Below are 13,534 nucleotides of genomic sequence, written 5' to 3' on the forward strand. Positions count from 1 at the left end.
CAATTTGTTTCCAGTCTAAAAGTATACCTTTAAATTTAAATTACGACTAAAAATAATACAATACAGGTGGATTGTTTTTTTAATGTTGTGTTTGTGTTGGGTCAGACTAGAAATGAGCCTGGGCAGGCCAGTAAAGCAGCATCCTGCATGTGATTGGTCGCCAGTCACGTGACTGCGTAATGGCATTAGGCAGCATGGCGAGCCAATGGCCTGCCCCATCACCTGATGCCTATTTGAATATTGATGCTCCTGCAGCCACCAGCTTACCGTGTTGTTGTTGTCTGACATCGCTCTACCGAGGATCTCTACCACCGACCCGAGACCACCGACATGTCCCCGCCGCTGAAGCCGTTCTCGGTGCACCACGAAGGACCGTGCGGCTGCTGCGGGAGAGGACGCCCGCGCGCAACGCTCCATCAGCGGCCTCCATTGCAGCGGCTCTCCGCTGCTGCGTGGCCGGGGCCAGGGCCGGGGCCGGGCTCTCCGCCGGCGAGGAGGCGCCTCGCGGCGGCTGCGGACGATGGGGGGAAGATCACACATCCCGGAAAGGCCATCCTTGCAGGTATAGTCAACTATTCCCCTCACTATTGCTTCATCCACAGCCTATAATCTCAATCTGTCGCCCATACAAAGCTGTTCTTGCAGAACTGGGTCAAAACGCACTGAGCCAGCAGCGATGCAGTTGCATGATGTGGTTGTATTCTGCATTGATCTGAAATAAAAGCATCGATAAATATGCTTTCAAGGTTTATGCTGCGTGTTGAATAGAGGCAAGTACACATTCAGCAGCCCTCGGCTATTATGTCCACCTCAGTGCAGGCACTGCTGTGTAATTTCACCACACATTAGCATTTCATGCAAACACAAAGTCATGGAATCATACACAGCATCAGCACCTGTGGGGTTTTCACCTTAAAGATAAAGCCCCGCTAGTTGAATTACCAGACCAACTCCAATGACTACAGATAACAGACTCGAGCGCGTAGTTTTACTTGTCCAAGGAGAAATGCCTGAGCTGTGCCTCCTGCACTCACCCAAAACACTCTGGCTCAGTTCTCCCCCGACGGTCCTTTTATTGAAGCAAGTCATTTACACAACACAGATGGGGTCTCTTCCGTATGAGCTTTACGACCCGACATTCCTGTGTGAGGTGTCGGTGGGTATATGGTGAAACATCAAACAAACCCTTGTTCCTGTGTCTGCTCATGAACCCGATGTGACCCTGGAACCTTTTGCTCTCAGGGTGACCAGTATAGAATAAACAACACAGCAATAATATGATTGTAATTATTAATCTTCTTCTAATAATTACAACCCTGTGGAGTAAACAATAATTCATAGGGCTTACATTCTTGAATACAAATTGAAAACACATGCTCTAAAACCTAACAGCACCACTCTGCCATTGAGCCTCATGCCTTTATCTGTGAGCTCCTACATGCGTTCAGGGACATTCAAGCACAATTCTGCACAGTGAGTCCACAAATCCTCACAGCAGTATGTGTGTGTGTGTGTGTGTGTGTGTGTCCCCTCTCCTCCCTCAGGTGGGATTGCAGGAGGCATCGAGATCTGCATCACCTTCCCCACCGAGTATGTGAAGACTCAGCTGCAGCTCGATGGGAGAGCCAACCCGCCGCGGTACAGAGGAATCGGTAGGTCACTGGGACGCGTATGACAGCTGACTCCACGTGTGTGTGTGTGTGTGTGTGTGTGTGTGTTTATCTTCTGCTGGATTACTCCCTCACTGATGCTCTGTCTGTGTGTGTGTGTGTGTGTGTGTGCAGGTGACTGTGTGAAGTTGACTGTACAGGATCACGGTCTGAGAGGGTTGTATCGAGGTCTCAGCTCCTTGCTCTACGGATCGATACCCAAGTCTGCAATGAGGTAAAGTTGCACACATGATATATAAATAAATAAATATATTATATATATATAATATATATATATATTATATATATTTTTTATGTTGCTGAAATAAACACAATGCTCCTGCGCATCCTTTTGGTTTATGGGGTTGTACACTTGACATTAATTTGAACAGTCGACGGATGACAAAGCGCCGACGCAGCATTTTTTCGCCGCTCCAGTCGGCTTTTTTTTCGGACTGCAACTCATGATTATTCTCATCATCGATTAATCCGCTCAATATTTCATCAAATTATCTCAAATCCGTCTACATTTTGTCCGTCACGATTTCCAAGAGCTCAGCGTGATCTCATCAAACGTCTGGTGTCGTCCAACAGGAGCCGATCACTTGTTTGTTATTTGTGCTCCCGTTGTCTGGGACGCATCCCCTTGTTGTCCTTGAACGCACCGCCGTCCCCTCCTCCTCCTCCTCCTCTCACAGGTTTGGCACGTTCGAGATGCTCAGCAACCCGATGCGAGACGCCACGGGCCGGCTGGACAACACGCGCAGCCTGGTGTGCGGTCTGGGAGCCGGCGTGGCGGAGGCCATCGTGGTTGTGTGCCCCATGGAGACGCTTAAGGTGGGTGGAGCTGGACGATTTGAATAAACAATGGACCCTCCCCCCTCCCCCCTGACACTCCCCTCCCCCGTCACTGCAGGTGAAGATGATCCATGACCAGTGTTCCCTCAGACCTCGATACAGAGGCTTCTTTCACGGAGTCAGTGAGATTATCAGAGAACAGGGTAAGAGAGAGAAGGGAGCGGGTGGTACTGTTCTACTGGTACCGGCTGTAACCACCAGTTTTCATATGAGTGGTTTGTGCTCCGTAAAACAATCGGTTTGACTCGTGTAGGAGTGAGAGGGACGTACCAAGGTCTGACGGCCACCGTGCTCAAGCAGGGATCCAATCAGGCGATCCGATTCTACGTGATGAACGCGCTGCGCAACTGGTACAAAGGTGGGAAAGGCGCCTCGATCCGACGACCCCCGTCGTCTTTCATCTGGACTGATCCGCTCTCCTATTAAAATTTTTATTTTTATTTCAACTTCTTCCTAAGGCGACGACCCCAGGCGAGACATCCACCCGGTCGTCACGGCGACGTTTGGAGCCACGGCGGGAGCTGCCAGTGTTTTTGGAAACACGCCCCTGGATGTGGTGAAGACCAGGATGCAGGTAGGGAACACACACACAAACACACACAAACACACACACACGCGTGTGGATTTTATTTCGATCCGTGCCATTTTCTCACTCTTTCCGTGTCCCTCAGGGTTTGGAGGCCCACTGCTACAAGAACACCGTGGATTGTGCCTTTCAGATCTTGAAGCACGAAGGGCCGCAGGCGTGAGTATCCCCTCCCCCCCCCCCGGATGCACGACGCGGCGCGACACTTCATCACCACTGTAGAGAAACCGTCTCTCTCTCTCTCTCTCTCTCTCTCTCTGTCCCCACAGGTTCTACAAGGGGACCGTTCCCCGGCTGGGCCGCGTGTGCTTGGACGTGGCCATCGTCTTCGTCATCTACGAGGAGGTCGTCAAGCTGCTGAACGGCGTGTGGAAGACCCAGTAGAGGCGGCCCGGAGGTCCGGGCCACGTGAACTCCTCTCTCGTAGTTCTGACTCGCTCTCTGCGACGCCCCGAAGCCGCCGCCCCATCGGCACGGAGACGAGTGCGGCCGCTCGCCACACCTCTACGCGTTTCTCCGGGTCGTACTCAGAACTTTGTGTTGTGAAGAGAAAGATACGGACAAAGACAAATGAAGGATTTTTTTAAAAATAAGTCTTATTACCAAACAACATCGGTGTATGTAGAGAAGAAAACACACGGATTATTAAACCAAAGGTTGACATTAGAGGGGGGGGGGGTGATGTTTTAGCTTTCTATATATGACTGTTACGGTACATCGGAGAGTGAACACTTTGTACTGAGACCATAAACGTGTCTTTTGATTCACTGAGTACTTACACCAGAGCTGCCCCCCCCACACACACACACACACTGCTTTTTGATTAGTGGATTTAATTGACTTTTTTTGTAAAACTGAGTGCCTCCGCAAAGAACAACGCGACGGCACTAATCTTGTGTTTTAACCGAGATGTGTTCGCACATTTTTTTTGGGGGGGGGGAAATAAGTATTAAAACAATTCTTCAATTCAGTTTATTTTGTGTAGCCCAATATTCCAAATTTTCCTCAGAGGGCTTTACAATCTGAACACATACGACATCCTTGACCTTTGACCTCAAATCGGATCAGGAAAAACTCTCAAGAAATAGAGGATAAAAAAAGTAGAACCCTTCATGATGAATTGACCAAATAAATTCCAAAACAACCAGTTTGTCTCCTAATCGACTCAGAGGGGGGGGTCAGAGGATGAACTCTGGACGCTGCTCACCGGGCCTCTCACGGCCCGCCGCCGCCGCCGCCTGCTGTGCACGGCTGCATGGATCGCTATGTGGCATCTAGTTAGCGTTACACGGGGACTTGTCGAGGTGACACAAACTGGTCCCGGAGCCAGAACCCCTCTCTCTCTCTCTCTCTCGTTTCGCCTTTTGTACGCCAGCTGATACAAGAGCTAATTATCCCTCTTTGTACGCACTCATTGGGTCTTGGTGTTTACATTTGGTTTTTGATTGAAGCCTTTTTGCTCATCTTTGCCAAACTACTTGCTTAGAATCTCCGATGTAATATGGGGCAAATGTTTATTACATTAAAAAACCAAGAGCAACAGAATATTGTTTTTAGTCTTTTGTCTCTACTGTTGTTTTCATTCGCTGAAGTACATCTTTGTTATCGTGTGGAATCTTCGTTTCCGCCTCGTTGATTTTCACCATCGGGCCCGAAGCGCGTGGACGTCGTAAGTACGGCGCATCAGATTGGATCGTTCACGTTTGAGAAGACGCTGTCGTGCAAGAGAGAATGTGTGAACTAAAACATGTTCACAAACATCGACTTTGATATATATATACACTACCGTTCAAAAGTTTGGGGTCATCCAGACAATTTCGTGTCTTCCATGAAAACTCACTTTTATTTATCAAATGAATTGAAAATTGAATAGAAAATATAGTCAAGACATTGACAAGGTTAGAAATAATGCTTAATATTTGAAGTATTAATTTTGTTCTTCAAAGGAAGGCCAGTTGTATATCTTATATCACCAGCATAACTGTTTTCAGCTGTGCTAACATAATTGCACAAGGGTTTTCTAATCAGATATTAGTCTTCTAAGGCGATTAGCAAACACAATGTACCATTAGAACACTGGAGTGATCGTTGATGGAAATGGGCCTCTATACACCTCTGGAGATATTTCATTAGAAACCAGACGTTTCCACCTAGAATAGTCATTTACCACATTAACAATGTAGAGAGTGTCTTTTTGATTAATGTTATCTTTTTGAAAAAACAGTGCTTTTCTTTGAAAAATAAAGACATTTCTAAGTGACCCCAAACTTTTGAACGGTAGTGTATATATATATATATATTTGGAAGTAACATGATTCATTGGTTTCAATAAAGTCATTGATAAACACGGTGTGACTTCATATGACTAAAGACACTAATGTCGAGGCTACAGTGGGGGAGTTTTATCTCCTTCACTGACTGAATAGTTACATTTCCGTCGATTTAGGCTCCAGTAAATGTGCAGTACCGTAAAAACCAGTGGCGGGACGTGCATTTTCTACCTAGGCCTTCAATGCCGTCTTACTACAGCTGAACAACCTAATGTAAGATTAGTTCACCATGTATTTATGTATGTACGTGTGTATATATCAGAGAAATATCTATCTCCTCCCCCCTAGTCTACGAGTACCTAGGGTACACATCCTGGTCTCCAGGACTCTCCCCGATCCTCAAGTAGGCTTGAGACAAGTGCTTGAGCCTGCTCTGGCCCACCACCCCACCCAGTCTACGAGTACCCAGGGTACACATCCTGGTTACCATGGTGACCAGAACTCTCCCAGATCCTCGAGTAGACCTCAGAACAGCGCTCGAGTCTGCTCTATTTACACACTCTGGATCAAAGCTCCGTGACGTCACTAGTGACGTCACAGCACAAAACCAGAACGCTGCGTTGTGAGAGCCAATCAGCGCTGAGCTGCTCCGCTGTTGGATCTAATTGGCTGCTGCTGCTTTCGTGACGCTGGATGCGGAAGTCATTCAAACCGGGGCGCTAGATGTTCCGACGTGTGTGGCATTTCCACAAGAAGTATAACGTAGAAAAAATTGGTTAATTATTCCGTGGCGGATGGCGGAACATATTTTTCCACGGAGCAAAGTAACGGAGATAAGCCACGCAACCCTGACATATTCTGATGTTGTTTAGGCCAGCAGAGAAGGCCTCGCTGGCCCTGACGGCCCACTGGTCAAAACACATCAGTGGACGGCGAAAACTTAAATGTCTTACGACACCTTTATGTCTGTACTATTAATCAGGGCTCTCAAGTCTCACGCATTGAGCGTGAGACTCACGCATTTCGGTCTTATCTCACGCACTCCCGCCACACATCGAATTCCTCACGCTGAAAAAACCTCTCGGCTATTTAATGCAGGGGTGCTCAATACGCCGATCGATTATTCCTCTGCAGAGCTCCGACGCCGGTCTGCGCGCATTGGGATGGAGCAAAAAAATAGTCACTAGCACCCCCCGTCAACAACTCTTTTCGGCTCGATGCCGGCGCGCGCAACGGTCAGCTGTATCGGGTGCTGATGGAAATCTCACGCTTGCCTGTCTTCAAAACTTGAGAGCCCTGTATTAATAGAGATGAAGCCTTTACTGTGGGAAATGGAAATAAAGTAGCAGTGGGAAATGGAAATAAAGTAGTAGTTTAATATGACAACATATTAAAAATCGGAACAACATTAAGTCTCGTTTATTTTCTTTTAAGTTTAGATTTTATTAATATAAATGTTGTGAAATGAACTCTGAAGACGAATGGCTAACGTAAACAATGTGTTGACTGGTTGGTTCCCGACCTCCTCGAGTCTGCAAACACTTCATTTAAAGCAGATTCTTCACACAGCGGGGGCCTGTATGGTCACGCAGGTCATGTACACTTAGGTAAAAACAATTCCCCTGGTTTTGGTATGTAAATATTTATTTGTATCAATGAATACATGATTCCCAGCAGCAGGCCGAGGCTTTGCTGACCCGGACAGGAGATTAAAGGCTGAAGGTGAGTGTGGTCGGCATTAAAAACACAGGAGGGTATTAAACACTCCCACCTGTCGCTGCACTGGTCCACCTGTCGCCTGCAGTGTGTGTGTGTGTGTGTGTGTGTGTGTGTGTATATAGTTCATCTAGTAAGGTTACATCTTTTACTAATCTCTCAATGTATGCATTTCATTCTGTGTTCAGAAATAAATGTGCCGTCTATAGCTCCAGCATGTGGGCGTGGCACTACAACATGCTTTAAACTTAAAGATCTTTACATCAATGGAAACTCTTCAACGTGAGACGCCAACACCGACGCACATTTTACAATGTAGCTCAACGGTCGGAAGTTCTGACGATCGTGAACTCTCCCGTTTTAAAACTCCGCTAAAACACCTTGAAGGTGTTATTCATATTCCCGCCTGAGGGCCCTTGCATCAGGACCCAGAGCTCCTCCACCCACTGACGGCGTCACGAAGCCAGATGGGGGATTAGGAACAGCCGAGCCGCCTTTGCTCCAGCTGTCGAGCTTCTTGATCGGAGAAGATGTGACATCATCTTCCAAAAGTCAGGAAAGGGAACGGAGGTGTGTCTATCGTCTCCATCTGGAATAAGAAACACAAGGTCAAAGGGTCACATGAGAGGAAAAATAGGAATGTAACACAAATGTTTAAAAAAAATGACCCAACGATAAAAGATGGTTCCTCAGACTCTCGCTCACATTCGGAGACATTTGTCTTTCCCGCCGCTGGCCACTCGTTGTCCATCAGGACTCCAGTCCACGGCGTAAACCTACACACCAGAGGAACAAGGCGATCAGACACAACAATAGAAATCGCAACCGATACGAAACTATCGGGAAGCTGCAGCGTTCCTCGCCCACCTCGTCGGCGTGGCCGGGCAGGTCCACGTTCAGCTTCCCCGTCTTGATGTCCCACACTTTGAGCGTGCTGTCGCTGCTGCCGCTGACCAGCAGCCTGCTGTCTGACGACCACGCCACCTGATACACGGAGCCCACGTGGCCACGCAGGGAAGTCAGGTACCTTTGGGAAAGTGGACAAGCGGGCAGATGCATAAATACTCTGACACACACAGACATCTAACACCCACAGCACCATCACCTGGACAACAGCGGTATTACACACATGTATTCAGGAGATGAGATTTTCTTACTTCCCAGTGCGTCCGTCCCAGATTTTTATGGACTTGTCGAATGAGGCGGAGGCGAGGAGCCTGGTGTCTGGGGAGAAGAGCACCTGGTTGACCAGAGCGCTGTGTCCAGTCATCCTGGCCAGAGGCTTCTTGTCTTCCGCAGGGTTCCACAGGAACAAGGTGAAATCATCGGACCCGGACACCAAGAGCTCCGGAGCTGAACCCTGCAGCGCGACAACAAGAGTCAGGGTCCTGACACAAGAGGCACCTGAACACATCAGCACAGACCAGAGGCGGTACCTACCCTGACTTTATTATACCTCTGCAAAGCCTTGTCCTTCAGCTCTTCCACTGGGGGGAAAGAGAATGCGTGTTACATGAAAACATCGACACCAGAAAGCCTCTCGCTCAAAAGATCAGCGAATGAACAAACGAGCCCCGTTTCCTCAACAGAAAGTCACATGATCCTTACGCGACCCAGTGAGGTCCTGGGGGTTAATCGTGGCGTCTGCGGGTTCAAACGCTCCAGTGCGCAGGACATAGTCTGTGCTGAGAGCCAAGGTGTTCACCCAATGGGCGTGGCCCTGCAGAGTCCTGCACTGGACCCCCTAGAGCCACAAGTAAACACACATTAAGTCTGGCTCGGATACGCGGTTGTCTCCTCCCTCACAGTCAACGCATTCCAATCAACAATAAAGAAGTGTCACACACACACACACACACACACACACACACACACACTTACATCTTTGGCTCTCCAGACTTTCACCGTTCTGTCCTGGGAGGAGGTGTAAAGAAGTCCATCTCCGCCCCACTTCACACAGGTGACTGACTGGGTGTGTCCAGTCAGGATCTTCTCGCAGCGCCCCAGCACCGTGTCCCAGACTCGTATCGAGCCGTCCTTAGAGCTGCTGGCTAAGTACCGGCACTCTGGGTTGCTGCAGGGAGAGGAAGAGGAGGATCGGCGAAGCAGGACATCAGGACAGAACGCGTACAAACGATATACAGTGTACGCTCTAAAAGATCATGTTATCTCCTATTCCACTCACTTCCAGAAGAAATAAAACGTATTCCTGCGATCTAGTTTCGATATTCTAAGACAAATCAGCATCCACTATGTTTTCAATTTACAAATGTGGACATTTTGACAATTTGAATGTTAAACCACGATTATTGTTAGCATAAAAAAACCCGTAAACTTACCATGGTGGCAGTGCGGGTTCTTTTTGATTACTTAATTGTTTTGGCTTGATCCATATCCCTAATAGTGACCAGTGCTCTCTTCTCAAGTCAACTCCTAGATTAAAGGTTATGTAATACTGTACGTGAAAGGTTATGTTTTTTTATTTTTTTGGAACCAAGCTAACAATGTTTTAGTGTTTTGGGAGTTGCTGTAGTATTAATGCATTGTTTTACTTTTTACAGAAGGAAAAGGAGTTGTACATTATTATTATGTAATCCATTGAGCTGCTTTGATGTCACCTTCCCTCAGTGTGCATGCTGGCTCTCATGAATAGGACTTCGCCATTGTGAAGATTTAGACCCTGAATCTTAGAGCAGCTAGATTTAGCTGTAAAACAATCTCCAGAACCGATTCAGAGGAAGTGATGATTTGAGTGCTCACAGGTGGAGGGGTTCCCAGCTGAGCCAAGTGATCCACTTGGTGTGTCCGGTCAAAGTCTTCCCCACCTGTGCACCCGTCACAGGATCCCACAGGAAGATCTAAAGAAACAGAGCCGCAACTAAATAAATACAGTGTACAGGAGATACAGTCTGCCTGTATATTTAAGACGCATGTGTCTTGGAAGCTCACCTGACTGTTCTTGCACCCTGACGCCAGCTTCTTTCCATCGGGTGACCAGGCGATGCTCAGTACCCAATGTGTGTGTCCTTCAATAAAGCAGATTACAGCTTAATTGTGTCTATAATCATGAATCAATCACTGGTATCTAAAAGCATAGCAGGTCACGCTGCCTTTTAGGCGATATTTTGATACCTCTGGCGGTGTGGTGAGGCGTCTCAGTCGTCAAGTCCCAAAAACGTACCGTGGTATCGCCGGAACCACTGGCCAGATATCTGAAACAAACGGGGACAATTGAATTAGCAGCATGTCTAAATATTCCCTGTGGCGTGTTCAGAAGATAATTTATTATTCCATCCCCTCTAATTGTTGTGATATCACCAGGACACTGGTAAACCAGAGGACCAAGAAGCATGCCAAACAGGCAGCCGTTAATTCAGCATTTTGAGTTACTCACTTGCCGGTGGGGCTGAAGGCGGTGGAGATGACAGCTTCCGTGTGTCCCTGCAGGGTGCTGGTGCAGCGGGCCACCGCTCGGACCCTGAACACCGCCTGAGGCTGGTAAACCACCGGCACGACTTGCTCCGTCTCGACCCCGAGAGCCTGCACACACGATCCCAGACTGGACACCACCTCAGCCTCGCCACGCACGAAGAACGCCAGCGGCACTGGCTCATCCTACCGGGAATAAAAGCAAAACAAAGAGATATTCATTGAAAAAACATGTCACCTTTAATTGTTGACTGTCAAAACCACCAGACGCATGAACAGCTTCTCTCCACTGGCCGATCAGACACCTCCATCTGCACTATCACCACTTTCTTTCTGCACCAACATCCCCAATTCATTGTCACTGTTGTTTTGATATTGTACAAACATATTGCTATTCTGTTGTCTTCAATGTCTTTTTTAATATTCATCCTGCCATTTGTAAATTACATGCATGTACGACATGAGCGTACATGTAACCGGAGTATAATTCCATGTATGTGCGTACGTACATGGCCAATAAAGCTGTCTCTGATTCAAACAGAAACCAAACATTATTTGGTTACCTGAATGTTACTTAAAAATATGATTTATCATGTAATATTTACCATGATAACAGTGAGAAATGTGTTCAAGACTAAAGCAAGTGATATTGCCATAATGCCATTATAGCATAAACACAGTAATACTTTTAGAATGATACACGTTAAACTCTGAGACACATTTTGAAGTAAATATTGAAGATACCTGGCTTAAAACCCATATAAGTGCAAATATGTAAAGCGCAACTTAATTGTTACGTCCATGTTCTCAAAGGATTACCTTCTGCAGCAGTGCATTGCAGACCAGCTGTAGTTTTTCCGGGGTGATGTCTAAAGGCACGTCGAAAGGGGAGCCCAGGACCACCCCTTCTTCATCCTGAAACTGGATCAACAGCCGCTCCACGTCCCCGCTCATCATCCTCAGATTTGGATCTGAAAAACATTAAAGTTCCCTTGTCATATTAGGAATACTCACGTATGTTATAGATGTTACTTATTGAAATACATGAGTGTAAATATGATTTGAGGCTAAAAAAGGCATTAAAAGAAGATGTATTTCTGTTGTAGGAGTCAAATTATGGAATAATGTTGAAATGGATGAACTCCTTTTGGGTTTTCAAGGGAATTATTTATAAAACAATTCTTGAGAGTTATAAATGTAATTAAAAACGTATTAATATGGAAGATGTATGTGGTAGTATATATAAATATATTTTGTTTTTTATTTTGTTTATTGTTGTTGTTTTTTCTTCTTTATTTTATATTAGTTTTCTGATTTATTTTGATTTCAATTTAGGATAGGAATTTATAAGCATTTTTTGCTTCTACCTATACCTTTTCAGTCTTTCTATTTTGTAAATTATATAGGATAATATTGTATTGTATTTGATTTGATCGACTGAATAAAATACACACACAAAAAAATAAAATACATGGGAGTTGTCAAATCTCACATTTGTCATGAAGGCAACATTATAGCCGGCTAGCAAACGTAAACTAACGTTACCTGACGGAATATCCATTACGTTAACTCATTAACGTTACAGTAGAAAACAGGACACAGAGCAACACATTGCATAGGCATTTTAACATTGTTATTGAAGTTTAAGACCAACATGTACAACATGAAATTACCAAAGTAGCTAGCTAGTCAACCAGTAACCTCGAAGCTAACCCCGCTAGCCTGCTGTTAGCTAACATGTTGGACACTTCGTTACTTTTAGCAGCGTTCTCCCAGCAGTAAGATCACCGCAACTTGTTAACACAGCTGTGTCTAGTTGTGTGTGGAACTAAATGTGCACATACATGTGCTAAAATTGTACCTTTTTAGCGAGATAGCGACGTGTCCGAACTCCCCACGTGTATATCAGCGAAGAGCCTTTACGGGAAAGATACTCCAAGAAGACGTCGGATTTTTCATCTCACTGAGCGGACTCGCGCAATGGTTCATGGGAAGTGAGTGACGAAGGGAAGCGCCGTTGCGGTTGGTCCATGGCCGAACTACTGAGTTTATTTCTACTTTTTTTATATTTATGTTTTGTACTCGATTTCAACTTTCGGTTACCTCAAAAGAAACTCCCAAAAAGTTCCCACAACTTAAATTAAATGTTTTATGAGTGTTTAATTCAAACAGTGACATAATAACTCCGTCTTCTTGGAGTATCTCTCCCTTAAAGGCTCTTCACTGATAACACGCGGGGGGCTAAAAGTGCAGTTATCTTACTGCTATAATAATGATATGAATAACAATGGTGGCAAATAATACTCACAACAATATGTATGGAATACTAATGACAATAACAAAAATCATAGTAATAATAACGATTTTCTAATAATTATTAAACACCCAGATGACCCGTATCTATACTTTTAATTACTATCTACCTCTACATTGAGTACATCTAGATTCAAGCAACCCAACTAAGAGGTGTTGATTTTAAGAAATTTCGTATAATACTATTATAAACGATGGATTTGAATAGGTTGTATTATTTCTATGAGAACAATCCCACATTAATTCCTTCATATAATGATGAACTCTCAGCTTCTGATTTTCTTTTTTGATTTGACCTTTTTTTTCGTCACTTCTCTAACAAACTAATTCATATATGCCATGACCACAATACACACTATTCCAATGCACATCATACATACTTTCCAGGGTAATGGAAGTCAGGAATGTCTTGAACACAGCTGCATCAGTCAATGCCTGGGGCTATGAAGAAAAAGATATATAAAGCACCTCAAACATTAAGGAGATTACTGAGTTCTCGTAAAAATGTAGGACTTTTAATTTGAAAAATCTCCTAATTGCGACAGTAAATATGATTGATTGCCAGGCTAGGGGAAGTCACATCTGTATAATTTCATCCGAAGGCAATTTCCAAAAACTCAACTACCAGATGCATCCTTCTGCATTAAAGTAACAGCAGCATCAACATATCCTTTTCTAAACAGTTCTTTATGATTGGAAGACCTTTCTCACTT

The 13,534-nt window shown here is 45.4% G+C and overlaps 2 protein-coding genes across 3 annotated transcripts; one reads left to right on the forward strand and one right to left on the reverse strand.

Moving 5' to 3' along the window:
- The first annotated feature begins 230 nt into the window (after positions 1–230).
- On the forward strand, positions 231–3,766 carry slc25a1a (solute carrier family 25 member 1a). Its single transcript, XM_056408658.1, has 9 exons — positions 231–562; positions 1,545–1,652; positions 1,785–1,884; positions 2,348–2,486; positions 2,566–2,650; positions 2,761–2,865; positions 2,966–3,081; positions 3,179–3,252; positions 3,363–3,766. The coding sequence occupies exons 1-9, from the start codon at positions 331–333 to the stop codon at positions 3,475–3,477; spliced, it is 1,074 nt and encodes a 357-aa protein (XP_056264633.1). The 5' UTR covers positions 231–330; the 3' UTR covers positions 3,478–3,766.
- Positions 3,767–6,723: 2,957 nt separating this feature from the next.
- nle1 (notchless homolog 1 (Drosophila)) lies at positions 6,724–13,504 on the reverse strand. 2 transcript variants are annotated; one of them, XM_056410293.1, is made up of 13 exons: positions 13,202–13,504; positions 11,328–11,479; positions 10,474–10,694; positions 10,212–10,291; positions 10,029–10,105; positions 9,840–9,937; positions 8,961–9,153; positions 8,688–8,823; positions 8,520–8,566; positions 8,237–8,439; positions 7,947–8,106; positions 7,785–7,855; positions 6,724–7,668 (listed from the first exon to the last, which is right to left on the reverse strand). In XM_056410293.1, exons 2-13 carry the CDS (start codon positions 11,463–11,465, stop codon positions 7,656–7,658), a joined length of 1,437 nt encoding a protein of 478 aa, XP_056266268.1. In that variant the 5' UTR covers positions 11,466–11,479; positions 13,202–13,504; the 3' UTR covers positions 6,724–7,655. The 2 variants fall into 2 exon arrangements, with proteins under 2 accessions (XP_056266268.1, XP_056266259.1); XM_056410284.1 differs by lacking the exon at positions 13,202–13,504 and adding an exon at positions 12,370–13,181.
- Positions 13,505–13,534: the final 30 nt, after the last annotated feature.

The sequence above is a fragment of the Pseudoliparis swirei genome, chromosome 3 (genome assembly GCF_029220125.1).
Source record: "Pseudoliparis swirei isolate HS2019 ecotype Mariana Trench chromosome 3, NWPU_hadal_v1, whole genome shotgun sequence".
Lineage (NCBI taxonomy): Eukaryota > Metazoa > Chordata > Actinopteri > Perciformes > Liparidae > Pseudoliparis > Pseudoliparis swirei.

Coding starts and splice junctions, on each gene's coding strand:
- nle1 (XM_056410293.1), bottom strand. CDS start 11,465: ATGATGAGCGGGGACGTGGAGCGGCTGTTGATCCAGTTTCAGGATGAA. Junction 10,695..11,327: donor GCAATGCACTGCTGCAGAAG/GTAATCCTTTGA, acceptor TATTCCCGGTAG/GATGAGCCAGTGCCGCTGGC. Junction 7,856..7,946: donor TGCCCGGCCACGCCGACGAG/GTGGGCGAGGAA, acceptor TCTGGTGTGTAG/GTTTACGCCGTGGACTGGAG.
- slc25a1a (XM_056408658.1), top strand. CDS start 331: ATGTCCCCGCCGCTGAAGCCGTTCTCGGTGCACCACGAAGGACCGTGC. Junction 2,866..2,965: donor GCTGCGCAACTGGTACAAAG/GTGGGAAAGGCG, acceptor CTTCTTCCTAAG/GCGACGACCCCAGGCGAGAC. Junction 3,253..3,362: donor AAGCACGAAGGGCCGCAGGC/GTGAGTATCCCC, acceptor CTGTCCCCACAG/GTTCTACAAGGGGACCGTTC.